This window comes from Meles meles, chromosome 3 (assembly GCF_922984935.1).
Source record: "Meles meles chromosome 3, mMelMel3.1 paternal haplotype, whole genome shotgun sequence".
Taxonomy (NCBI): Eukaryota; Metazoa; Chordata; class Mammalia; order Carnivora; family Mustelidae; genus Meles; species Meles meles.
Genome location: NC_060068.1, coordinates 142,703,861 through 142,729,438, shown reverse-complemented (window position 1 = coordinate 142,729,438; position 25,578 = coordinate 142,703,861). Strand labels below are relative to the sequence as shown.

At 46.0% G+C, this 25,578-nt stretch overlaps 1 protein-coding gene across 6 annotated transcripts in view; it reads left to right on the top strand.

The window, feature by feature from the left end:
• ABLIM3 (actin binding LIM protein family member 3) overlaps positions 1-25,578 on the top strand; it is a 109,607-nt gene that overhangs the window by 12,373 nt on the left and 71,656 nt on the right. For all 6 annotated transcript variants that reach the window (XM_045999547.1, XM_045999546.1, XM_045999545.1 and 3 more), the window contains exon 3: positions 25,199-25,336. In XM_045999547.1, coding sequence (XP_045855503.1) covers positions 25,199-25,336 — 138 coding nt within the window. The remainder of the gene's footprint in view (positions 1-25,198; positions 25,337-25,578) is intronic.

Genomic DNA, 25,578 nt, shown 5'->3' with positions numbered 1-25,578 from the left:
CCATTGGGAAAGGGGAACGGAGGTGTATATTGATATCCCATCACTGTGCTGACATTGAAGGAGTGTGTTATTGTATGTCAGACTACATTCTAAAGTGTCTGTGGATTGTCTCTTTTTTGATCTTAGGCATGAGTCAGAAATAAAATTAATGTTGTGGAGGATAATCCTGACTGAGCAAGGAGCAAGTCCTACTAGACCAGGGGTTGACACACGTTTTCTGTAAAGGGCTGGGTGGTCAAAGATTTGGGGCTTTGTAGGCCCCACAGTCTCTGCAGCCTGAAAGCAGGCCCAGACAGTGTGTCATCGAATGGACAAGGCTTCAGCCCAGTCAAAACTGATGTACAAAAATAAAGATGGAGAGTGATCTGACCCACGAGCCAGAGTTTGCTGCCCCCAATGCTACATGACCTCCACTGTCTCTTCCAGCTTTGACATTGCACTCCAAATTGATGACACAGAAATGCCTAATCCCCGGTTAGTTCATCCTTGTAACTCCAAGAGGAATTTACTCCGAGTATGACAGAGAAGATGCGCTGGAAAGACAGACACAGAAAGGCCTGTATGCAGCTGTATCTAGTCTTCATGCTCCCTTCACAGACAGCACACCCATCATTCACACTCTTCCCAACGGGCCGCTAAACATCAGGCTGCCCAGGCTGCTCTGGGATCCATTCAGTAGATGGCTCTTGGGCTGTAGAGAATGACACTGGGGCAAGACGCCCAGGTGATGTTCCGTGTCCACGCTCCATGTCTAAAGCAGAGTCTGCTCCCGCTTTGCTTCCCATTCACAGTTCCTACTCAAAGTCCACGTTCCCTTGTAATGAAATACAGCAGCCGATTGTCCGCTCAGTTATCATCCTTTCCTCCGATTCTTTCCCACCAATTCCAAGTAGTACTAGGAGACTGTCGCGTGTGGGGTTCTGCATCTCCCCCAAATGATGGCCCATGACCTAGACTGGTTGACCAGAGTTTCTCATCTACCTTGGCCACAAGGATTGGTATCATGAGTTCCTGATATTAGACCCAAGAGAAGCCAACCAGAGTATTCCCTGAAATTGAATAGGGTGATGTTGGGACGGAGAAGTAGTCATTTCACTGAGGTTGTGGAGCTGAGGAGATTCAGGGAGGGTCTAGGAAGTCCAGTGGCGGTTCTTGTCCAATATGTGGGAGGGAGAAGCTGTCTGAAAAATAAAGAAGGTCATAGCTCTGACCCTGTAGCAAAGGGTCTGAATCTAGTCAAGACCTAAAGCCAGAGACTACCTACCATTCCCCCTCAGAGACCCTATCCTCACAAGAACCAACACATTTATTTTTTGCTCAAAGTAATTTCAGCTGGGTTTCCGTAAATTACAACCAAAAGGATCCTAACTAAGGCACCTCTTTTTTAACTATTCTTCCCATTGACAGTTACCTCCTGCAATTACTCCCATCTGTCAAAATCGTAGTCGTCTTTAGGCTACAAGACTCTTCAATTCCCGCTTCCTCTCATGCACGCCTGAAGTGATGTTATTCCCTCTTCTGAAGCCCCCAGCCCTTGATTTAAAACGTTCTTAAGGTCATTTGCTCTAGGTCCACGTGGTTTATTTATGTGCATTTCCTAGCTCTCTTCTTAGATTATAAGCTCCTTAAAGACAGGAAACATATGTCAATAGGGTATATACTATATTTGCTCCCCAACTACACTCCGCAGACCAGTGGGGAGCCAGAGAAATCATGCCGGGGCTTGTAAACCCACGTGTGCACCCAGCCTCGAATGCATAGCAGCCCGTCAAGTGCATGTGTTTGAGAAAATTCAATATGGCAAAAAGCGACCGTAACTACTACTTAACTATAAGACTGATACAGAGAGGCTAGCAAATATTTCTGATATTAAAAACAAGTCCTGGGCGCCTGGGTGGCTCAGTGGGTTAAGCCACTGCCTTCAGCTCAGGTCATGATCTCAGGGTCCTGGGATCGAGCCCCGCATCCGGCTGTCTGCTCAGCAGGGAGCCTGCTTCCCCCTCTCTCTCTGCCTGCCTCTCTGCCTACTTGTGATCTCTCTCTGTCAAATAAATAAATAAACAATCTTTAAAAATAATAATAATAAATTAAAAAAACAAGTCCTCTGGGCTCCTGGGTGGCTCGGTCGGTTAAGCGTCTGGACGCATACGCGGATAGGCACGTATGTGAAAAACTTTTGAGTTTTACATTCAACATCTGTGCACTTCATGCGAGGTATGCCACGATAAAAAGTAAAACTAAAATAAAAGTAAAGGAGGGGCGCCTGGGTGGCTCCGTCGGTTAAGCGTCTGCCTTCCGTTCAGGTCATGATCCCAAGGTCCTGGGATCCAGCCCCGCATCACATCCGGGTCCCTGCTCAGCAGGACATCATCTCCTCCCTCTCCCTCTGCCCCTCCCCCCTCACGCTTGCTCACGCTCGCTCTCTCAAATAAATAAAATCTTTTTAAAAATTAAAAAAATAATAATAAAAATAAAGGAATCCTCATATTTGACAAACTTGCCCATCACTAGTCAATACACAAACATTCATCTGAGATAGGTCAGGGACCTAAATAAACTGAATGCCAAAACCGTACAGCTTCCAGAAGAAAATAGAGGAGAATATCTTATGACCTTGAGGTAGGCAATAACTTCATAGAGCACTGAAAGCAGCAAAAATGGGCAAGCAATTCTAACAAGACTCTTCACAAAAGAGCATATACACATGTTCAGTCAGTACACAAAACATGTTCCACATCGTTCCTCATCAGGGAACTGCAAATTAAAACCACCAGTTGACACCCACTAAAATGGCTAAAATTCCTTATACCTTGTTGGTGGGAATAGAAACTGACAGAACTGGGGACAACTGTGACTTTCATAAAAACCGAACCTACGCCTACCTACCATCCAGCACCTCCACCCCTTGGGTATTTACAGGTGAGAGAGGAAGGCGTGTATCTGCAGAGAGGTTTGTGCAGGAATGTTCCTGGCAGCTTGATTCATACCATCCCAGAGCTGAAAACAACCCAAGTGCTCATCTACAGGCAAATAGATAAGCAAATTGTGATACATTTTACATAGTGGAATACTATGCACCCAAAAAAGTAAAAAAGAACCAACTAGTGGTACAGGCCTCAGCATGAATGAATCTCAGAAGCCTTAGTCAAAAGCTGAGAAAAGGTAGCCAGGCATACAAGAGCACATACTGTAGGATTCCATTATATGAACTTCAAGAACCGGCAAAACTAATCTGTGTGGGTGGAAATTATAACAGGGTTTGCCTCTGGTTGAGGGAAGATTGACTGATTGCAGATGATCAGAGCTGGTGGAAACCACCCTATCTTGATTGAGATGCTGTTTACACGGGTTTATACATTTGTCAAAACTCACTGTTTTTAAGATCTATATATTTCATTATTCATAATTCATACCCAATTTCTATATGTTTATGTATACTTTTATACTCCATATTTCATATATAAATAAATAATATACAGGTCTATGAGTATTAATAGGTATATAAATATATAGGTGTATAATACTTATTATATATGTAAATATATAATAGTTACATAAATATGACTTATATATATAAGTATATATATATAGCAAGAGGAGACCTTCTGAAAGATTCCTAAGCTTAGGAACAGAAGAACTGACGCCAAATCTCAGTTCTCGCACTAACTCTGTGATATCTGCTAGTGTCCTCATCAATTCGGTGGACCCATTCTATCAGGCTCACTTACTTCGAAGAGCTCTTTCAACTATAATAACTTCTGGGAAATGTTTGGAAATCTTTTAATTGTGTATTTTAAGAACCTTCTCTCCAAGTTACCTCATGTAGGCCTCTCCCTGGCCCAGATGTTCTAGCTACACTTGGCCCCCTTGAACTTGCCTTGTGTTTTCCAGCCTCAGGACCTTTGCACATGCTGCTTCTCCACCCATGTGGTTCTTCTCCCTGGTCTTCCATGGCTGGCTTCCTCAAATTCTTGCAGTGTCATTGGAAATGTGTTATGTGTCCCCACCACTTACTCATTTCCTTCATTCTACTTGTCCTATTTTGTAGTTATTTGTTTATTTACTTACCATTTATCTTTCCCATACAAACCCTCCCATATCTTTCACATACAAACTTGGGGAGTTTGTGAACTCCCAACGAATAGGAAACATACTGGTTATATTCGCTGATGCATCCTGAGTCCTTAGCGTGTAGAAATTACCCAGTCCACAGAACATGACACAAACTTGTTGCCCAATAAATGACTATACCAACAAACATGAGCTTTAGTGCGCTGACTTTAAAATCTGTTTGTGCTGACTTGGGACTTGGAGCCAGGTCTTCCCTGGGGCTTGATGGGTGCCAGAAGAGTGACACTGGAATAATGCTAGTGTCACTGTAGTGTGCTCATGTGGGAAAGGCTTTCTGTGTCCAAGAACTCGAGGAAACCTTAGGACATCTTGTCCTTAGGAAGGCTGAGACAGCCTCTCTTCTTAGTGATGCTTTATAGTCCGTCTGTTGGGCTACAACCCGGGGTTCTGCACGCACCTGGGGTGGAGAAGAATCTGAAGTGCAAACAAGCTAACGGTCCAACATGCAGGGATTGTCCTCCAGCTCTAGGAGGACAACACGGAGTGTGTCCTCCGCATCCTACACTCAGCACAGAGACCAGGAGAAAATGGAATGAATGCCTCTGTCCATCTCCTTGTTTGGCACTTTTCAGACCTCTGGTTTTTCTCATGGGTCTTTTAGGCCTAATCCCCTCGCTCTCTCTCCCACTAATAATCGAACCACTATCTTCTTTTAGTTTTCCAGATCAGAATGCCATTGCTGTTACTGAGACCATCTCTCTTCCTGGATTTAGCCCCAAGTTGAGTGGGCCACCCCCCAAGCCCAGGGCATCCGAGCATCACACATAGCTAATCTGCCTGTGGGAACTCTCTGAGACCTTCTGTTTTACAATTGGAATGTGTTGGCTGGCCCAGATTATTTTGGCTTCTGTGATATCAGTGCTATGGGGAAATGCTTGTTAGCCAGTTACAAAGTCCACATGAGTGTATGAACATAGAGAAAGCTCTGATGAAAATGTAGGGATTTTGAAATCGGGAAGAAGTCCTCCATCTGCCCCCCACCTACTTCCTCCATAGCCAAAATTCTACTTTCTCTCTGCCTAAGTCCCTTGAAATCTGTATTCTTTTCAACAGATAATGTCAAGAAGCCCTTTATGTGAGTGGGATTTGGGGCTTCTCTGTTTCTCATCTGAGAATCTGTCCTGTGCCAATGAGTTTGGGCCTCTGGCCCACATGTTAATTATTGTACCAGGGGTCCTGGAGTCGACTGGGGACAGAATGGCTTTTTGGCTAGAAGAGAGGTAGTCTGGTAGGATTTTTTTTTCCCCCTTAAAGCATTAATCTAGCTTAGAGAGGCTGACAGAGTGAAAATGCTTGTATGTTTCATTGATGTTTGCTCCTTCTTGTCTGAGCAACACATTTAACTGGGGTTTGAGAACCAAATGTGAATGAATCTCTAGGATTTCTTGAACTTATATTGGTGATCATCATTTTTGCTGACGTTAATGCCAGGAAATTTTTTTAAAAAGTATTATAAGATGCAAAATGGTGGAAAGGGAATCTAGCGGTATGTGTGTGTGCGCGCGCGTGCTCATGGGCACAAACACAGAAAAGAAACCTCACTGGACTAGGGTCAGAAGGCATGTGTACAAGTCTGGGCACATCTCTCCAGTTCCCTAAGCCTCAAGTTTTTCATCCATAAAACAGGCTATATGACCCTCGCCTCTCCTAACTCCCATGTTGGGTGACAATCAAATGAAGCAGTGAATGAGAAAGCCTTTATGTTAGCCTCTGTTTTGCTAGCTTCTTCCCTTAGCTAGTCTTTGAAAGAGAAGCGAGTGTATATTTGGCTTTTTTTTTTATTATTATTATTGTTACTTTTGGTTGCTGGCCATGTTTCTTTTCATCATTAAAATTTAATACAATTCCGCACAGCAGTTGAGCACAAGGCAAATCGAGCTTTATTTGGGTTATAGGTAAATGGGGCAGGGTAAAAAGAGTCAGTCCATTGTGGGTCTAGTGTCCTTATGTACAATTGTCCTCATTTGAAATATTTCATCCCATTGTTAGACCACGTGTCCAACTGTGCATTTCAGTCTCTCATTCAGAAAGCACAGTCTCTGTAATTAAGTGATGATGAAAAGAGGACATAGGACAGTGAGCACAGGATAGAAGCTTTGCTCTTCTCTTTGTGTCTGGAAGGACAGTGGGCAAGCCAGACCAAAAAGAAAGAGCCCTTTCATCATGCCCATGAAAGCAGGTGACTTGTTTTGGCCAACAGGCTCAGAATTTCACCCTTCAGCTCCTTTTACAATTCCCAGGTGAGTGGTGACGCCTGGGTCTAGTTTCGGAAGGACATCCTGTGTCCATCTCTGTAGGCCTCACCTTTTACTGCACCCTCACTTAAAGTTCTGACACTTTTCAGCTGCTCTTTGGACAATTTCTGCTGGTGACTAGGCTGACGAAGGCAGTGGGGCAAGAGCAGTGAAGACTTCTTCCTGCTGGAAGCCATCTGCCTCCAGATGCATTTTCCAGGACCTGCCACCCGTCTGAATGTGGAAGTACCCCCTGGCATGTCCGTTTCCGACTGGAAATGTCTGGTGTGGAGAGAGAGCAGGATGCATTTAAGGAAAAGGAAAGCCAGCCAGTGTGGCTGTCAGGTGCTGCCAGAGGGGGCGAGAGGTCTGGGGTGAGATGGGGGAGCTGGCGGGGACCAGGCCACACAGGGCCTTGCCGATCATGGCAAGGAGCCTGGCTTTCTCCCAACAGCCAAATGAAACCTCTGAATGGTTTTAAATACCATTGGTGGTGATGGGAGTCCAGGTTAAACATCACCAGATTTGCATTTTGAAAACATCACTGTGGTTCCTGGGTAGAGAGTGAGTCGGGGAAAGGTCCAGTCTGGACCTACTAGCATCCTCCGGGCAAGAGATGTTAGGGCTCAGACAGTGCAAGGCATCTTCTCCTCCCAGGGCATTATATGGTCTTGATTCTCTGGCAGCTTTTATACCCTTTAGACTATCTAAAATACTGCTTGCTTTGGAGCCTGAATTACTTTGCTAGGGCTACCATAACAAAACACTACACGTGAGTGGCTTAAACAGGAGAAATTTATCTTACGATAGTTCTGAAGGCTAGAAGTCTGAGATCAAGGGGTCATCAAGGTTGGTTTCTTCCTAGGCCTCTCTCCTTGGCTTATAGATGGCAGTCTTCTCCCTGTGTCTTCACTCAGTCTTCTCTTATGCATGCTTATGTCCTGATCTCCTCTTATAAGGACATCAAGTCATATTAGATGAGAACTCATGGTGATAATGTCATTTTTAACTTCATCATTTCTTTAAAGTCCCTGACTTGAGATACAGCCACATTCTGATTCCCAACGTACTTTTATTTTTGGATTCCTTATAAAGGGTATTGAGATAAGCTTTAGTATTTGTCATTGTTCGCCCCCCTCTCTGGGCCCCCTCCACACACCCAGTAACCACACTATGTATAAGAAGAGTTGTATAACCACTTGATGGATTCCATTTGGGTTTTGGTCTTCCACCAGAATATTGAACTTGACCATGTTGTGATTTCTATTACAGCGTGGTTTAGCCACAGAAATATCCTGTACTGGCTGCAGGTTACTCCTTGGGAGCAAGTCTGTTGCATTTGCTTCTTTTGTGGGCTCAAGAAATACCTGTTGTAGGAAACAGCTGTCAAGTTCATCCTGACCAGAAACGTAACTCCTCATCTCATCCCATGGGTGTGTCTAAACTTTTGTCCAGGGGACCCACAAGAATCCTCCAGACTATAGCATTTCTCCTCAAGTAATTTCAAAGCTGCTGGGAGAAATGAAGCAAGCACAAAAGTGACATGGTTATAGGGTAGAACATGGCCTGGGTCCATGGCTCTCCCCACATCAGTGGCAGGAGCATCATGGGGAGATCTTGTTAGAAATGCAAATTCTCAGCCCCCACCCCAGACCTATTCAATAGAATATTCTGTGGGTGAGGCCCAGCAATCTGTTTTGACAAGACATTTCGGGATTCTGATGCAGGCAAGTTTGAGAACCACTGCTTAGTCATAAAAAGTACATGCCATGAGTTTTTAAAGAAGAGAGCTCCTATTTCGAGGAGAGTGAGGGGAGAATCTGGAAATAGTTCTAAAAGTATGTTGCATACGAGATAGGCCTTGAGGAGTGGGTTGGATTTTTATATTTATATGTAGATGATCATATTTACTACAATTGCCATCTGCATGTTTATGTATTTCTTTTACAAAAGTAATTAACAGCCTGGACTCTAACTCGAAAGATCTGCTAGCTGTCCCTTCCTTGCATTTTAACTGGCTCGCTTTGAATTAAAGCTTCCACCAACATATGCTCAGTTATAGAACTGGCAGTTACTATTGGAGACATTTTGTTGGAGGATAATTTCCATTCCAAACATAGCTTGAATTGGAGGTGGAGATTCTACCTCTCTATCCTTGAGGTAAAATCAGGCCAAACGAGCCTTGAATCTCATAGTGGGCAGGATCTTTCAAATCATCTAGTCTAATACCCAGCCAAGAGCGCCTCTGAGCTGGCCTAGAAAGATGGGCGGCATCAAGACACTGAGCACAGACACACACACTTCTGCTAGCCCACTGAATGATTCTATATAGCAGGGCTGGGCAAACGAGGGCTCAAAAGTCAGCTCTGGCCCACTGCGTATCTTTGTAAATAAAGTCTTATTGGAACACAGCCATGCCCATTCATTTACCTATTGTCTCTGGCTTGCTTTTGCACTACAGTGGTGCAAAATTTTAATCCCCTCCTTAAGACTATGTCTGCAAGAACCCTTAGATTGCAAGTTCAGATTAGCTCAAGTTCAGCAGTAATCTGTTGGCTCCTGACCTTTGAGTGGCTGCTCACGAGATCCGAATGGACTGTGCTCTCTCTGTGAGCTGCTCCAGTCTGGTTGACTACACCCTATTGGCCCCATGGTCAGCTTGACTCTCCTGCCTGCGCTGCCCATTTCCATTTCATTCCACCCAATCCATTCTCCTCTAAGTTCAGATCCTTTTTTTTCTGGTGCAGCAGATCCTGCCACCATAGTATGAGCATTAAACTTGGCATCAGAAGTCCTGAGTTCTAGTCCTCACTATGCTACTGAAAACAAAAACATGAGATAAGATGTCAAGACGCTGAAATGACTACGAGTGGGTAGGGTCAGGGGGATCAGGGAATGGCCCCTCCTTGAGATCGAGAAAAGATGTGTGGTAGGAAGATCACTGAGGTCGTCTAGGTGAGAGATCCTTATGGCTGGGACGGGGCTTGTAGAAATGGAGAGAAAAGGCTCAAGTGGGGAGCTCAGTAAGAGATCTATCTATATGCCTTGATAATGGATGGACCATGTCAGTGTCAACAAACCCACGAATTTCAGGGTTCATCATGTGGAAGAACAGACTCTTGTTTGAACAAATGACACCAACCGAAGCTGACTCTGAGACCCCAAAGTGCATTCCTCAGAACACACTGGAGAGAGAGGAAACCCCTTTGCTCATGTCTCTGCCCACACAACCACCACTGTTCATCTCTGCCTGATGGGGGGTGGCTCTAACCACAGACCAGAAACAGCTCTTCCTAAACGAAATGACAACTTGAGAAAAGAAAGGGGCTGAGTAAATTAAATGGATGTTTAATCTACTTGTATTAGGACATTATTTCATTGCCAGATGACTTAAACATTTGTGAAGATTGGCAGACACATCGGAGAAAATACACTTTGTAATGCTCAGAAGGATATTGGCATCAAGTCATCTGTGACAACACTTTTGATATGCACTACTATCAGATATCAAGATTTCTAAAATTCTCATCTTCATGCCAGAGAGTATATGAGTCTTCTAGTCACTAACCCAAGGGTTCTCAGCCTTTCGTGAATGAAAGACTCTCCAGAGGAGCTTGTTTTAAAATTTAAAGTCTGATTCAGCAGGTATGGGGGAAAGCCCAGGAATCTGCATTTTGACAATCCATAACAACCCCTCCCCAGGTGACTCTGAAGCAGGTGGTTAGCTGATCACTTTGAGAAACACTCAGACAGTAAAAATCACCACCGTGATGAAATTTGTTCCCATTTCACTTCCACCACTGATTTCCACTATGCAACCACCTTGTCTCACCCCACCTCTGCTCGGCTAACTTTTTCACCTCCAGAGTGGCTCCAGAAATTTTTCCTGACTCCTGGGATGCTCCGTAGTATAGCCCTCTTGGCTCCACAGAGTGTCCACAGCAATAAGTGACAGCCCCCCACCTAAAAGTAGCTTAAAGAATGTAGCCATGTCTATTTCATAGACTAGAAAAGCCAATGAAGAGCTGAGCCAAGACAGGTTGATTTAGAGGCTCAGCATCATCCTCAAGCACCGGGATTCTTTACAATTCCAGAATCCCTCAGAATCCATCATGGGCAGCAGGGCTGCAGTTCCAGTATCCAAAGTGGACAAAAACCTCCAGAAGCTGAGAAGAGCAAAGACAACCCTCCCCTTCCACCTGTCCTGCCTTTGTGTCTCCTTGGCCAGGAGTATTTCACATGCCTTTGCCTAAGCCAGTCGGTTGGCAAAAGAATGTTTCCCCAATCAAGATTCCCTCCCCAGGTGAAGACTGGAAGACATGGCTGCTCAGGGAAGGTAAACAGAAGCAGATCTCCTCCAGGAGAGAAAAGTTCTGTTAGCAGACAAAGAGATGCATGGCTGTTGAGCCAGTAACAGACTCCTCTTCCTCTCTTGGAGCACTTTGCCTGCCATTTTCCAGGCTGGAGTGTGCCACATGAGGAGAGGGACCCGTGCGCCTCATCTGTCCTTGTGTCCTCAGCTACATGCTGTGAGTTGTGTTAGAGCCATGAGGTCCAGCATGAAAGGGTCCTGGAATGTGTTTAACTTAAATTGATAACAGATTATGATTTAGAGGGAAAACTGTGATTAATTAAGACATAAAGTAGTCAACTAAAAGTGACAAAACTGCAACTCAAACTAATATTTTTTTTAGAAAGGGACTGTGCTATATTTGTTTATATAACTGGGAAGTTCAAAAATGCCAGTGACTTCAGGCCCATCTGGAGCCACAGACACAAGTGATGGGTTCAGCACCTGTTCATTCTCTTTTTCCATCTCTAGTAGGCTCTCCCAACATGGGGGCGGGGCAAGATGGCAGCAGGAGCCCCAGACCACCTCCTCCCACCTTATCCACCCAGATGGCTCCTCCAAGAGCTCGTGTAGAAAAACCCCAGAGATGACATGGTCACATGCCTGCCAAGCATGTGGAAGAGAATCGGGGTCCTCTGATTGGCCAGGCCCAGGCTGCTTTCCGATCCGGCGTTGGAAGAGGGTCAGCCCACCAGAACTCCAGGGAGCGCGTGCCCCGCGGGAAAAAGAAGTTGTGTTGCCAGAAGAAGCTGAGCAGATGCTGAGCAGGCAAAACAACAGATGTCCACTACACTTACGGATGGAAAAATCTGTTTGCAGGGCACTCTCCACGGGCCAAATGATAATTGAGAACTACTTGCTGATACACACAGAAAGTAAACATTTCCCCCTCATCCCCCGGATGAAACAGGTTCAGTTTTCAACCTGGAACAATGGTTTATTTCCTGAATGCCTGTTGATTTTGGGGTGGGGGTAGATCTTTGTTTCTATAAAATCTTTTCTCTTCAGAGGAAGTGTAGTCTTCATCTTCCCTCCTAATTATCTGTTAGTCTTTTTATTCTCTTTCTTGGTTGTGTCTCATGTCTTGACTTCATCCCAGGTACCGTGTGTCAGCACCCTACTGGCAAATACAAAATGGTGCCACCTCAAGTTGTGTTCATTGTCTCTCCTCCCCTTTTCCATCAGAAATAATTCGCGTGTGCCTGGGTGGCTCAGTGGGTTGAGGCAGGGACTCTTGATTTCCGCTCAGGTCATGATCTCAGGGTCCCGGGATAGAGCCCCGCCTTGGGCACTGCACTCAGTGGGGAGTCTGCTTGCGAATTCTCTCTCCCTCTGCCCCTCCCCGCACTGGTGTTTTTTTCTCTCTCTCTCTCATAAATGAATCTTAAAAAAAAAAAAAAAAACTTAAAAACATTAGCATTCCATTTTTGGACCTCTCTGATTCTCTTACCAAACTCTCCCTGAGGCTGTAGCCCTTAGGGACTATGTGTTATCACTATTCATTCATTTGGCAAGTATGAATGGAGCGCTTACTAGTCCCAGGACTGGGTGGAACATTAAAAAGGTAATTTTAAAAAAAACTTCCCTCCTCCATCCTCGAATATCCTTTGGAGTGGGAGGTGTATTTAGTTTAGTCTTACATTGCCACAATATTTAGCTTCATTTTGTTATCATTACTGCTGCTACCATTATCACAATCATGTCATTACAACAGGCTTGGGCTTAGCATTTGCAGTGTAGCAAGTGATGGGGCAAAAAGCACTTCCTTGAAGAAAGGCATTATGTCGGGGCACCTGGGTGGTTCAGTTGGTTAAGCATCTGCCTTTAGCTCAGGTGATGATCCCAGCATCCTGAGATCAAGCCCTGCAGTGGACTCTGTGCTCAGTGGGGAGTCTGCTTCTCCCTTTCCCTCTCCCCCCCCGCTTGTGCTCTGTCTCTCTCAAATAAATAAATAAATAAATAAGTAAAAAGAAAAAGAAAAGAAAGGCACTATGTGTACACCACTTCTACCCCATCCAGAAATTCTGAAAAGCAAATATATTATTCCCCTTTTACAGATCTGGCAGCTAAGGCCGAGTGACATGGCATTCAGCTCAATCTCATACAGCCTATGAGAGAAAGTCTGGATTTGAGCCCAGATTTGACAGTTTCCGTAACTGGTTCTCTCTCCAGTTCCCAGAACCTACTCCATAAATTTCATGGATGGCAATGAAAATTTGCTTTTGTTTTTCTGTGAGGGTTAAGGTTCTGATCTACAACCTTGGGTGTAGACTGAAGGATGTGGCCTTTGAGTTGTGGGTCTTGTCCTGAGGATAAATATGCAAGGGACCACTCTTCATCCTAATTCCTCTTGTGACATTGGCAGACATCTAGGAGGCTACAACCATTTGTCCCCAACCCTTTCATCCACAATTTCAAATGCATCTCTCTGAAGGGCCGTGGGCCTTGGTCTCTTCAGTGGCAAAACTGTGAGGCTTTATGTAGATGAGGATGTCTAATAGAGCTTTCTGCACTAATGAAAATGTTTTATTTCTGTGCTATCCAATGTAATTGTCACTTGCCACATGCTGGCCTTCGAGAACTTCAAATGTGGCTAGTGTGACTGAGAAATGGGACTTTTAATTTTACTTCATTTTAATTTTAATTTTACTTCATTTTAATTTAATTTAATTTTAAAGAATGACTACCGTATGGGGCAGGGCAAACCTAGAAGGATCTTTATCATTCTTTTCACTTTTGATCTTATACATATTATTGGGTTGCAGACAACATTTTTTAATGAAATGGCAGGAGCTATTAAAGAGAATAGAAATAGAAAAAATATCAGGACACATCATGCCTACTAAAAAGAAGTTTTGTCTGGGAAACTTTTGTTTCACATATTTGTGTCCTGGGTCATTCTGCAAAATTAATTTCGCCTAGTGGTTCATGGTCAAAAAAAACCTTGAAAACCTTTGCCTGTCCCTGAGTAATGTCACAGAGACCTTGAGAGTGACAGGCTTCTGTGGTGCTCCTTTATCCAGCCTGGGGCTCTGCAAGACCTCATTTTAGGAATATTCTGTTCTTCCAGATCCTACAGGCGTATGGTGAGCACATGACTTCTCAGATGGCAATCGGAAGTGACTTTGTGGTCATCTATCTGTCTGGATACAGACATCCCAAACTGGTGGCCCACAGGCAGAATACACTCCCACAGACAAGCCTTTTGGGGACCTTAACATGCCTTTGCAGGACAGAAATCCCCCGGGGCCCAGCAACTTCTTCTTCCTGTAGGTGAGCCAGCCTCCTCAGTTTCGTCCCCTTGAATTGATTTTCCACTGACATTACCTGCCTGGCCCCTGAAGGCATTTTGTGTTGCAACCTTGTTTAATATGCATAGACTATTGGAGTTGAAAGCAAAGTGAGAGATCCAAGAATACAAGCCTTTTCCTTTGTAGATGGGAAAACAGTGACCCCGGAATGGGGCGTGTCCTGCCTGAGGACTCCTACATCCCCCTCTCAGGGAAGAGACAGGTGTTAACTGAAATCCTGGTAGGCGAGAGGAAGGAAGGGAGGGGAGAAAGGGAAAAGGAAAGAGGGAGAGAGCAAGACAGGAGGAGGGAGGGAGGAGATGGGACACAATGATACAATGTGAGCCATCCCATCAGCCGGGGGAGAGGAGGACCTGACTGATAGCGCAGATTTCGTGTTGGGGGATGCTCTTGGAGCAATCAGGCCGGAGGGGAATGGATGGAGCAAAGGTCATCCAGGAAAGCCCTATAAACGTGGAGCAATGGGGCAAGCACTCTGGACACCAAAGAGGGGTCTCGGGGGGACCTCTGCCCTCTGAGTGCTAAGGCTGCTTGGAATGACTTTGAGAGTTCCCTAACTGTGTCACTCAGCCCTCATTCTGGCATCCTCTCAGGCAACCTGCCCAATCTGAAGCCAGAGCATTTCCCTACTGGTCCTGGTGTGGCCGGCATGGTGGGGACGCTGAGCAGGTTCGGCCCCTTTCTGCGCCTCAGGACTATAAATGTGTGCTTGTCTGGGAGAGGGAGCTGGGGCCAGCTTGGAGAGAGAGGGAGTCATAAGTAGGTCCGTGTCAGGCCCTCCACCTCTTCAATTACAAAAGCTCTGTGGGCCCCAGGCGGGGACCGCAGCACCACCGGTGCCTTCAGGTGCCTGGCTGTGTGGGAGAGAAGTTGGCCAGGGGTGAGGCTGAAAGGAAGAGGTAGGAACCATGGTGTTCTGGAAGGCTCAGAAACAAACACCAGGCTGCCCAAATAAAGCATGTCTGGGAGCCCCATGCAGTGCAAGCATCCCCTGGTCTGGACGCTGTCCCCAAATGCCCACCAGGTCACCGGATGTTTGCATTCCATGCATGGTTTACAATGGAATCTGTACAACCTCGAGGCTATTTCAGCATTTCAAGGAAACATTTGAAGCTTCCAAAAAAAAACCAAAAAGGAAAATGAAAAAGAAACCTCTAGACGAGATGTTTTCTGTGTGTCTTCCGCTAAAAACCTGTAAGGCAAGGGGAGCCGGGGTGACAGCTGATGTTTCTTGCATTTCTCAACGGTTTCTCAGAGCCTGATGGCCTGCCAGCCTCAGGAAGCAAACATTGTGTAAGTGTTCAAACCTCCGGCTCACAGGCCAAGGGACTGAGTCACTCAGAGCACAGACAATCAGCGGCTTCCTGGAGTCCCTCTACTTCCAACATGGCTTCCAGGACCCCAGAGGAAACCCAAATTGTATTCCCAAAAAGCTGTAGAGATGCTGGAAAAGGTGTCTCAAGACCCAGTGCAAGGCAGCCCCATGCTGCCTGCTGGCGATGCTTGGACAGGTCCTCCTCTCTCCCTCAGGATACACTGGGCAGAAGGAGGCCCAGCTGGAAATACCCACTGGGAGGGAAAATCAAACCTCTTCTAGATCTACAGTGCCTGCCTGAACCCTAGCTCCAACCTTTACATGTGGTGGGACTTCAGGCAAATTAACGAACCTCCCTGGGCCTCAGATTGCCCACAGATAGAAGAGGGATTCCATGGTATCTGTCTCCTGGGGCTGAGAGAATTCAGTGAGTTGGGAGGTATGAAGCCCAAGGGGCATGGCACAAAGTAATTGCCCAATTTATGTTCATGTTGGGCTCCTCTTATAGCCCCTCTGTGTCCCTGACTGGGGACTTGGTAAAGGTAGTGAGGAAGAGAGTCAGCAGTGTGACAAGAGATTTGGTGTTTGCTGACAGGAGGCAATCCCAGTGGGGAAAATGCCAGATTCGCTAGGGAGTTTCCCCTTCTCCGTCAGGGCTCTACAGACCCTCAGTCGTTCGTACCCAGGTCTCTAGATTAGATTTTCAAACCTCATGGCCCCAGTGTAGCGAGATGATATTCTTGAAATATTAACTGGTATTTCCTTCAGCCACCCATCTTCATCCTTCCCCCTCTATTCAGAGAGGGAGGCCTCAGGGCCAGGATGGGCAGCAGAAGGCAGAGACAAAAAGAGGTCGCTTCCTGGCTTTTGAGTTTCAAGTCTGTGCCCTCAAAACAGGAAGGATCCATTACAAAGCTAAATATTCTAGAGAAAGTATAAATTAGGGCAGAAAGGGCTCCTTTACCCCCAGCTAACAAAAATGATTCCCTGGCCCAGAGGTGGTGAGAATGTCAGAGAAAGAAATGAGAACACAGATCTATTTGAGTCCTTAGAAAAGAGGCCCGTGCTGCCCCCGCTGGGCTGAGACCTGGACCAGACCCCCCAGTGAAGAGGGGAACAGAGGTGCAGACTGCCTGCCACTTAGTTTCCGCTTATCTTGAAAGAGGAACCACGCTGACTTATAGAATTGCGGGCTTTTCTTGTTTTTTTGTTTTTTTTTTTTTTTAATCGTAGTGTTTTATTGACTTCAATCGGAAATACACAGTCTTTTCTTTTTTTCTTATCTTTTTCTTTTTTCTTTTCTTTTTTTTTTTTTTTTTTTTTACAATCATAAGATGAACATAGAAATAAGGGGAAAGCTAATTCTTTGACTCTGGATCTGGACCAGCTTTCTGAATTCACCAAATCAATAACAAATACGCTGTTCCCATTTCAGTGAGGGACCCCACTCTCACCTGAAGAGTACCTTCCAGCCATAGCTGCGGGTCAGGCCTCGCCCCCCCGCCCCCCAGGGCCCTGGCTGTGCTAAGGGGCCCGGCTGGGTCTAGCAGGTCCGTCAGCTCGAGCCCTGCTGCCAGCCGCACTCCCTGACCGCGGAGCACGTTGCCGAGCCTGGCAGAGAAAGAGGCTGGGAAAGGGATTCTGTGGTGGCGAAGGTTTGACAAGAGCGTCTTGGGGTCACAGACTGTGTTACTGACGTTTCTGACCTACTGACACGGGAAAGTGTGGCCGGTCCAGGCCACCTGGGCAGGGACCCGGGGATCCCCAGAGGACTCCTGCTTCTGCCCGGCACCAGCTGCTGGCACCTGCTGAGCTGCCCCTCCGGGGAGCCCCACACGCACACCTGCCAGGCCGTCTGTCCTGAGCCACAGAAGTGGCTCCAGGGGGCCATCCCCTTGCTCCGGGGGCAGCCATCACGGCCCCTTCATCCTCACCTTCAGCCACAGATGCTCAGTCACTGCGCCCAGTTTCCTGGTCTGTACCCCACACACATTATTCCTCAACCTGTGTGGAATTTATGTACATATCTTAAGTCAGCCGGGTAATGAATGGATGATTACTCGGGGCGGGGGGAGAATAGTCAGATCCCCTGTAGCCTCCCCCAAGCCCACTCCCTCCCCAGAGGGAACCCCTCTTGGCCCTTCTGAGAGCTGCCTAAGTCCAGGTCCTTCTGCCATTTACTAATGATATGGCTGTGGGCAAGTGACCTCAGCTCTTTGGGCCTCCGTTTCCCCATCTGTAAAATAAGGATGATAATATCACCCCCCCCCCAAATTATGAGAACTCAGTGAGACGGCATATGTACACTGCTAAGCCCAGTTCCTGACAGAGTAACCACTCTGCAAATATGCGCTCTTATTCTTCCAGACCTTTCCTTGGGCATTCGCCCCTGCTCTTTCTTCATGCATGGCTTCATTCCGAGCTCCCTTCTCATCCTTCTGTATCTTGGACCTCGGACCCCTATCCCCACTCCCAGCCCACCTAGGCTAATGCTAAGCCTCAGCACGACTCCAGATTGATGGAAACATATTCTACTGTGAACTTCCTCTCCCACCTGTCTGTGACCTGTGGGCCACGCTGCAGGTTGTGCTCTTTTATCCTGTTATCCTAGAACACACACCCTCAGACACTGACACGCAGCACACCTAAGTTCTCTCCGTCTCCCTCCCGGCCTCAGCCTTCTCATTTGCTAAATGAAACCATGGGACTTATCTTACTCGGTCTTGTACCTACCCATCAAGTAGTTACTGAGCCTTTACAGACCTGGCTCCGACAGTGTAGAGACAGACAGGACGCCGTGGTCCCTGCCCTCACCAGGCTCACAATCTCTGTATTAGGTGACCTCCCAGCCCAGGGAGCTCTGATGGGTTCCAGAGATTCGCACGATGAACATAGATGTCATGACACAATGAGATGATACACGCGGGGCCCTTAGGGGTTACCAAAAGCAGCTCTCACGGTCTCCCTAGCAGAGTTTTCAGAAAACAAATCACCCATCTCTTCTAAGTATGCACACACAACTGACACGCCAACACATCCCCCTGGAAACAGCAGATGTGCCCAAAATACACCGCCCCAGGAAAACATAGATCATAGCCTCTGTTTCCCACAACAGGAAACACCCAATTCACACATTCCTCAGCAGGATACATCAAAAGCGTGTCAGCCACCCACCTCTGCAGCCCACAGAAACCCATCAACAGAAAGCTCAGGGATAAGGGCAGAAAGAAGAGGTTGCTTTAAGGGGGTGAACCGGCTGCAGCCGGGGCTTCTCTTCCTGAGCGGCAGCAGGGAGGGACAACCAGAAAACCTTTGCCCAAGTTGGACTGGCCCCAAAACGGATTTGACGGTATTTGAGCCAAACCCGGGGCGAGTGGCAAGGAGCAATTCAGAAAGAATTCCCACACTGAGTTGAGGTGGGGGTGTGTGACTTCAGAGAGCCTTTAATATTAATTTTTGCTTATATTCGTTAAGCCAAGCACTTTTATATAACTGAAGCAATTTAATACTCACAGCTGACCTGAGTTGTTCTCATTCTAGAGATGAGCAAACTGAGACAAGCATCATCATGCACTTAACTTGTTCAAGGTCACACAGCCAGCAGGGAGCAGAGCTAGAATACCAACTCAGCCCCCCTGACTCCAGCATCTACACCCCGAACCCCTGCACCCAGTGCCCGTCAACACTGAGATCCCCTGTCACTGCCGCCTTTTCCCAGGAATCCGGATCAGGGCTGCAGACCCCGGTTCAACTCCGAAACCAAACTCAAGGTCATGTCGCAAAGGACCAGAGACTATTCTCTACAGACCCCACCCTAACCTGTCAGGCAGACTGCTTTCTACCCGTGAATGCCTGGATCCACAGTCGGGTCTCCTCTTCCGTGCTTAGGAAATACCTGTGAACACACTCAGGGTACTTTGGGCCCTAATGAAGCTGTGAGTTGCCGACGTGTGACAGCTGCGGCGCCCGGCTGCTTCCCGGGGCCCGGGGCAGTTGCGAGCTCATTTTGGAACTGGTTGATTCTCTCTTCTTGATGTAGCACTGTTCGGGCCGAAGCCGCACTGTTTCTATTACACTTCCAGCCATTTTTCACAGTGGTTCTGTTGTCTCCAAGACAGCTTTGTCACTCTTTTAATTACGCCCCAGGACACCATAGGTGCTTCTACCTCCTAAAGACGAGTTTGAAGATGACACGATTAGAATGGAGGCATGTCTCTTTCTACAAGGTCAGGCCACCCTCAGAGGGGGAAGGACCAACAGTGCAGGCACCACATTGGTGAGGGGAGCATAACTTAGGCCACGTTGTCTGGGAGAGGAGAAGCATGCCGTGACCGGGTCTTAAAAGAGAGTAATCTAATGGCAGCCCTGGGAGTTGAAGAGTGAGACCGGTTAATGGAGAGAAGGGAGTGTGTGGAGGGCGGAAGAGGCACAGAGAAGGACACACAGAGCCAGAACCAGCTTTTAATTGGAGCGGATTTCGTAAATCATTTTGTCCCATCTCCTCAGTGTCTGCGGAGGGAGGGTGCGTCCAAGATGGTCAAAGCAGGTAACAGCAGAGAGAGAACCGGGACTCAGGCCAGCTGGGGCTGATTGAAGAGAAACTCCTGAGACAGGAACGACAGCCCCCCCGGAGAGAAGGAAGAAAGCGGGGTGTGGGAATTGGGTGTCGAGCTTACTTCTAGTTCCTTTGACTCACGCGCTCTCTTTAACTTACCGGGAGGCCAGCTGCCCCTCCCTTTCTAATTTGCGGCTATGCTCCCACACTTTTAAATTATCTCTGTCACACTTGGGAAGAGCTTTACTTGCAAATTTAGTTGTGGAATTAAGTTGTGTTTTCTCTTAGAACTAAAGGTCTGCTGGGTGTCTATTTCAGACCCTTCATTTTTCTTTATTTTACCTGCACAAATAACATTTTTATTTTTATTTTTTAATTTAATTTTTTTAATTTTATTTTTTCAGTGTTCCAAGATTCATTGTTTCTGCACCACACCCAGTGCTCCATGCAGTACGTGCCCTCCTTAATACCCACCACCAGGCTCACTTAACCCCCCACCCTCCTCCCCTCAAAAACCCTCAGTTTGTTTCTCAGCATCCAGTCTCTCACGGTTCATCTCTCCCTCTGATTCCCCCCAATTCACTTTTCCTGTCTGTCTCCTAATGTCCTCCGTGTTATTCCTTATGCTCCACAAGTAAGTGAAACCATATGATAATTGACTCTCTCTGCTTGACTTATTTCACTCAGCATAATCTCCTCCAGTCCCATCCATGTCGATACAAAAGTTAGGTATTCATCCTTTCTGATGGAGGCATAATACTCCATCGTGTATATGGACCATGTCTTCTTTATACATTCATCCGTTGAAGGGCATCTTGGCTCTTTCCAGTTTGGCAGTTGTGGCCATTGCTGCTATGAACATTGGTGTACAGATGACCCTTCTTTTCACCGCATCTGTATCTTTGGGGTAAATACCCAGTAGCACAATTGCAGCCGACCCTTCGTTTTTCAGCTCACAGGTGCTGACTGGGCTGATTTTCTGTCTTAAAAAAGTATACTGACAGCCATTGCTAATTGACCTCTTTGCTTCTAGTCTTGGAAAAATTAAGATTGTTCAGTCTCGCAGTATCTGAAAAATTGTGACTTTTTAAAAAATTAATATTTATCACATTGCTCAGAATCTTTTGTTTCCAGGTCAAATTCAGGATGGGTGAATGGGTATGTAATTGGTTCGGATTGTAAACTGCTTTTGAGTACAACTTTAAAACTCTTCAAGGATGAAAAGGAATAATTTAAGTCTGAGGTGGTATGCCCGAATTAATTTGCACATGTTTCTGTAAGTAGGGTTCCAGCCGAGTTCATTTCTTCTTTCCCCAGTCTCAGTGCCTGGTTTTCCGTTTGTGGATCTATAAAGTTGAAATGTCCAGTAATGGTACCACTAGCCACATGTGGCTACTTAAATGTAAATTTATATTAATTAAAATGAGATGAAATTAAAAATTCAGTCCCTCAGTCACACTAGCCTTGTTTCAAATGTCCAACAGCCATGTAGGGCTAGTAATTATTATTTTGGACATTGTAAATATTGAACATTTCTGTACTCAGAAATCGGTTGGACAGCACTCCTTACAGACTGGGCACTGCCATGTCCCTCCTATGTGCCCTTTCCTGGCCATGTTTTAGAAACATATCCCATGACCCAGGTGTCTAAACTTCATAACTTCATGGATTATTTCACAAGTCACCCGACCTAGTGTCCTTTGAGGCTCATGTCTTCTCTAAAATGTTTCTGTCAAGGACAGGTAGTTCAAAATTCAAGTACAAGTCAATCTGGAATTAAAGAGACATTTGTACATAAGACAAATGTTATAAATCATGTGATTAGCTTCTGGTACTTTCTGAGATCAAAATTCGTGGAAAGAATAACCAGCAGAAAATCAGCGACAAAATTCCAGTGCTTTGGGGGAGGGTGGGTAGAGATTGATGGGAAGAAATGGCACCTTCCACACACACAGAGTATGGTTTGATTATGTCATTGACTTAATTACCCAAAGGTACAAGATCTTGTTGGGAACGAGGTAGCTTTCAGGGCAAGAGCTGATATGGCACAGCTCAGCCTACCTTCCCCTGACCCCTAGAGCTTTTGTTGGCACTATCTAGATAAGGAAAATCTTCACACGTCTGTAAACTCGAATCTTGCTACACTGCTGCCCTTTTATAATCACAGTTTACATCAGCAATCTGGAAGAACTCACACAAATGAGGCCCGCATTTCTATTTGTGGGACGATTTACAAACATCAGACGCTTGTGGGTTTCCAGCCGCAGTCAGCAGCACCAAAGGAGCACCCTCATCCTGAGGGAAGCAGCAGAGTTGGAGGGGGGTCATCACTAACTCTGCGCCTAGAAAACCCATTTTCCTAATCTGTCCCCTCCCGCAGATTTTACATCTTTATCTGAGTGGGTCAAAGACTAAGTCTTGGGGCATCTGGGTGGCTTAGTGGGTTAAGCCTCTGCCTTCAGCTCAGGTCATGATCCCAGGGTCCTGAGGTCAAGCCCTGAGTCGGGCTCTCTGCTCGGCAGGGAGCCTGCTTCTCCCCCTCTCTCTCTGCCTGCCTCTCTGCCTACTTGCGATCTCTATCAAATAAATAAATAAAATCTTTAAAAAAAAAAAAAAAGACTGAGTCTTGACTGAAAACCATGATCCCAAGTCAATTTTCCCCAGAAAATCAAATCAGAATTGATTTGAAAATCTAATTGATCATGGAAGTTGGTTCTCAAGCAATAAGGCAGGTTAAATTAGAAAAGGTAAATGAGAATTCGGGCAGTGATTCTCTGGGTGGGGGGCTTTGGGGTACTTTTCAGACTTCTCATTGCTGTTGGTGATGATTATCCTGTTAGTTCTTACTTGATTTTCAGACTCACAGTTTTGTTTCCCTCAACAATTGTGGATCAGCACACTGTTCAGATATTTTTCTCACGCATTGGTGGGAGGGGGAGAGTGAAATATTTTCCAGGGGTGGTGAGCATGAAGCAAAGAAAGAAGAAGGGGAGATGGGATGAATGGTTATGGACGTTCTGGGGGTGGGGAAGGATTGCTCTGAGCTGTGGGGCAGGTGTGACGGTCATGGTACCAGTGAACATTTGTGGAACACTTCATGCACTTTTTGAAATGTTCATGTGTACTAACCCATTTAGTGAGTTAATTAATGATTTAGTTAACTAGCTAACTCACTACATTTTGTCTTAAATTTAAGACAGCAGAAAAGTTGAATAAGGGGCAGGGACTCCTCAAGACAAAGATTCTGAGAAGGATCTTATTCTCCCGCCTCAGACAGCAAAGCTGTCAGATACAACACTTTCAGGGCTCAGTAACCAGCTTCTTGCCCTATAGCACAAGAGGGATTCGGGAGACCTGTAAGTGGAAGACAATTGAAAGTCCATGGTGCCCGGGTGGCCCAGTCAGTTAAGTGTCTGCCTTCGGCTCAGGTCATGATCTCAGGGTCCTAAGATTAAGTTCCATATCAGGCACCCTGCTCTGCAGGGAGTCTGCTTCTCCCTCTGCCCCTCCTCCCACTCGTTCTCTCAATATCTCTCTCTCTCCCAAATAAATAAAATCTTAAAAAAAAAAAAAAAGAAGAAGAAGAAAGAAAGAAAAAGGAAATCCTGTTTTCCTCTTACTTGTCTTTAAAAGGAGGAAGGCAGCTAAGATCAGTTTTGGAGGCCATCTTTGAGAATCTGAAGAGAGCTGTAGCATAATGTACATAATACCAAATTTTATATTTAATTAGAAATATTAGATCCCAGGCGTATCTATCCAGATACGCTGCAGTAACAAGGTCATGACAACGAAAATTACTCCCTGCTCACCATAGATGTTCGTCCTGGGTTAGACTTGGAGCTGCACTCCAGGGCTCAATTAAGGGATCCGAGCTGATGCACCCGGCACACCATCTGGGATATCCCTGGTTGCTGGGTTATGGAAAAGGCAATATGGCAGATCACAAACTGGCTGGCTCCAGTTGAAAGTGACACACATGGTTTCCATTCACTTTTCATTGCCAAGCAAGACACCATGTGCCACCCTTCCTTGTACCTAGAATAAAAGATTCAAATTTCAGTGAACGCCCATTAACCATGACAACACTAGGTCAAGAAGCCCTGAAGCAAGTATTTTGTAAATTCCTTTGCAGTTCAAGGTTCATGTGAGTCCAGATTAACTTATAGTAAGCTTATTCAAAATTTAGGCAGTAATTCTGCCTGTCTAAATGGTAAACATCAATTCCCCTCCAATCAGGTGGTCATCTTTATAGCCAGGACAAGAGTGAGATTTCTCCCAATAGAGTATGAGCGAAAGATTTGGGACTGTTGCTTCAACTTTGAGAATTGAGGAATTGAGGCGTTCTCTCCTGATCTCCCCAGGGGCTTCCTACAAGAGAGAAGATCTGGTTCTTCATTGGCAAAGTTATCTCAGTAGCTAATACATAATGAGGTTGGACCTGAGAGCTGGCAATATCCCTCCCAACCCTGAATTTTTTTATTCTAAGCAGGTGCCTACTAATATTAAATACCAGAGGCCAGATTTTAGAGTGGCCAAGCAAAGTATCTCAGGGACAGTAGATCTGGAAACGTGGCCATGGAGAGTCTGGGCGAGAGAATAGACCCATAGGGTAGTAGCGCTATACAGTATCGTCAAGTGCCCAACCTCCATGACTGTAGGCCCTTCATAATCTCTACCAGATTTTTTTCCTAATTATATACTTTTGACATTTTCTCAGTGTTACGGAAAGTGCCACTCAGATGAGTCCTCTCACCAACCTCCTTCCAACTAGAGTGCCACCCCTTTATGCCTCTTTTGCACAAAACCCATACCACCATTGACCACCCTCATTTTGTAGATGTCAAAACTAGAGGTCCAGAGAGGGGAATGTCACTTGCTTTGCTCCAAGCCCATTGGAGGTAGGGTCAGTCGCCCATTTCTTTGAGACCCATGTCAACTGCAAGAACCAAATTCTCTTGAGGAGTCTGGGACCTGGTTTTGATCCAGAATCACCCAAGAACTGTTATTTCTGGATCATTTACCTTGAAATACTCTACTTCTTCTTTTAATTTAGTTCTTCTATAAATTTGACCTGTATTATGGCACTCATAAGTCTCTGCCTGCTTAAGGAGATTCATGGACTCACATCTCCATGATGACTTAGCTTGGCATATGCGGCCTGGTGACGTATGGAAGGTACTTGGCTAATTACCTGCTTGTGTTCTGCATTTTCTCCCAGTTAGGATTATGATAATGTCTTGTAACCGAGTTTGTAAAGAAGACAGGGCTTCTGGATAGTGATCTCTTTGTTTCTTCCTACAGTTCCTTATCAGCAGAATCCTTACAACCCCCGAGGCAGCTCCAATGTCATCCAGTGCTACCGCTGTGGAGACACCTGCAAAGGAGAAGTGGTCCGTGTCCACAACAACCACTTTCACATCAGATGCTTCACCTGCCAAGGTAGGAAGCCCAGGCTCCCAGCTCTCTTGTCAGATGGCAGGACATGCCACGGGGGCATGCAGAAAAAACACAGGCAGTCGAGCTACCTCTACAGGCCTAGAGAAACTCTCCTTGAGCCTTTATGAGAACTCTCCCTTGGGCAGTATGGAGGGAAGCCGGAGGGAAAATTCTGGACATGGGGAAGAGAGGGAAGCTGGGGACCTCAGAATGGCAATGCTGACCCAGAAGGAAAAAGGCAATCC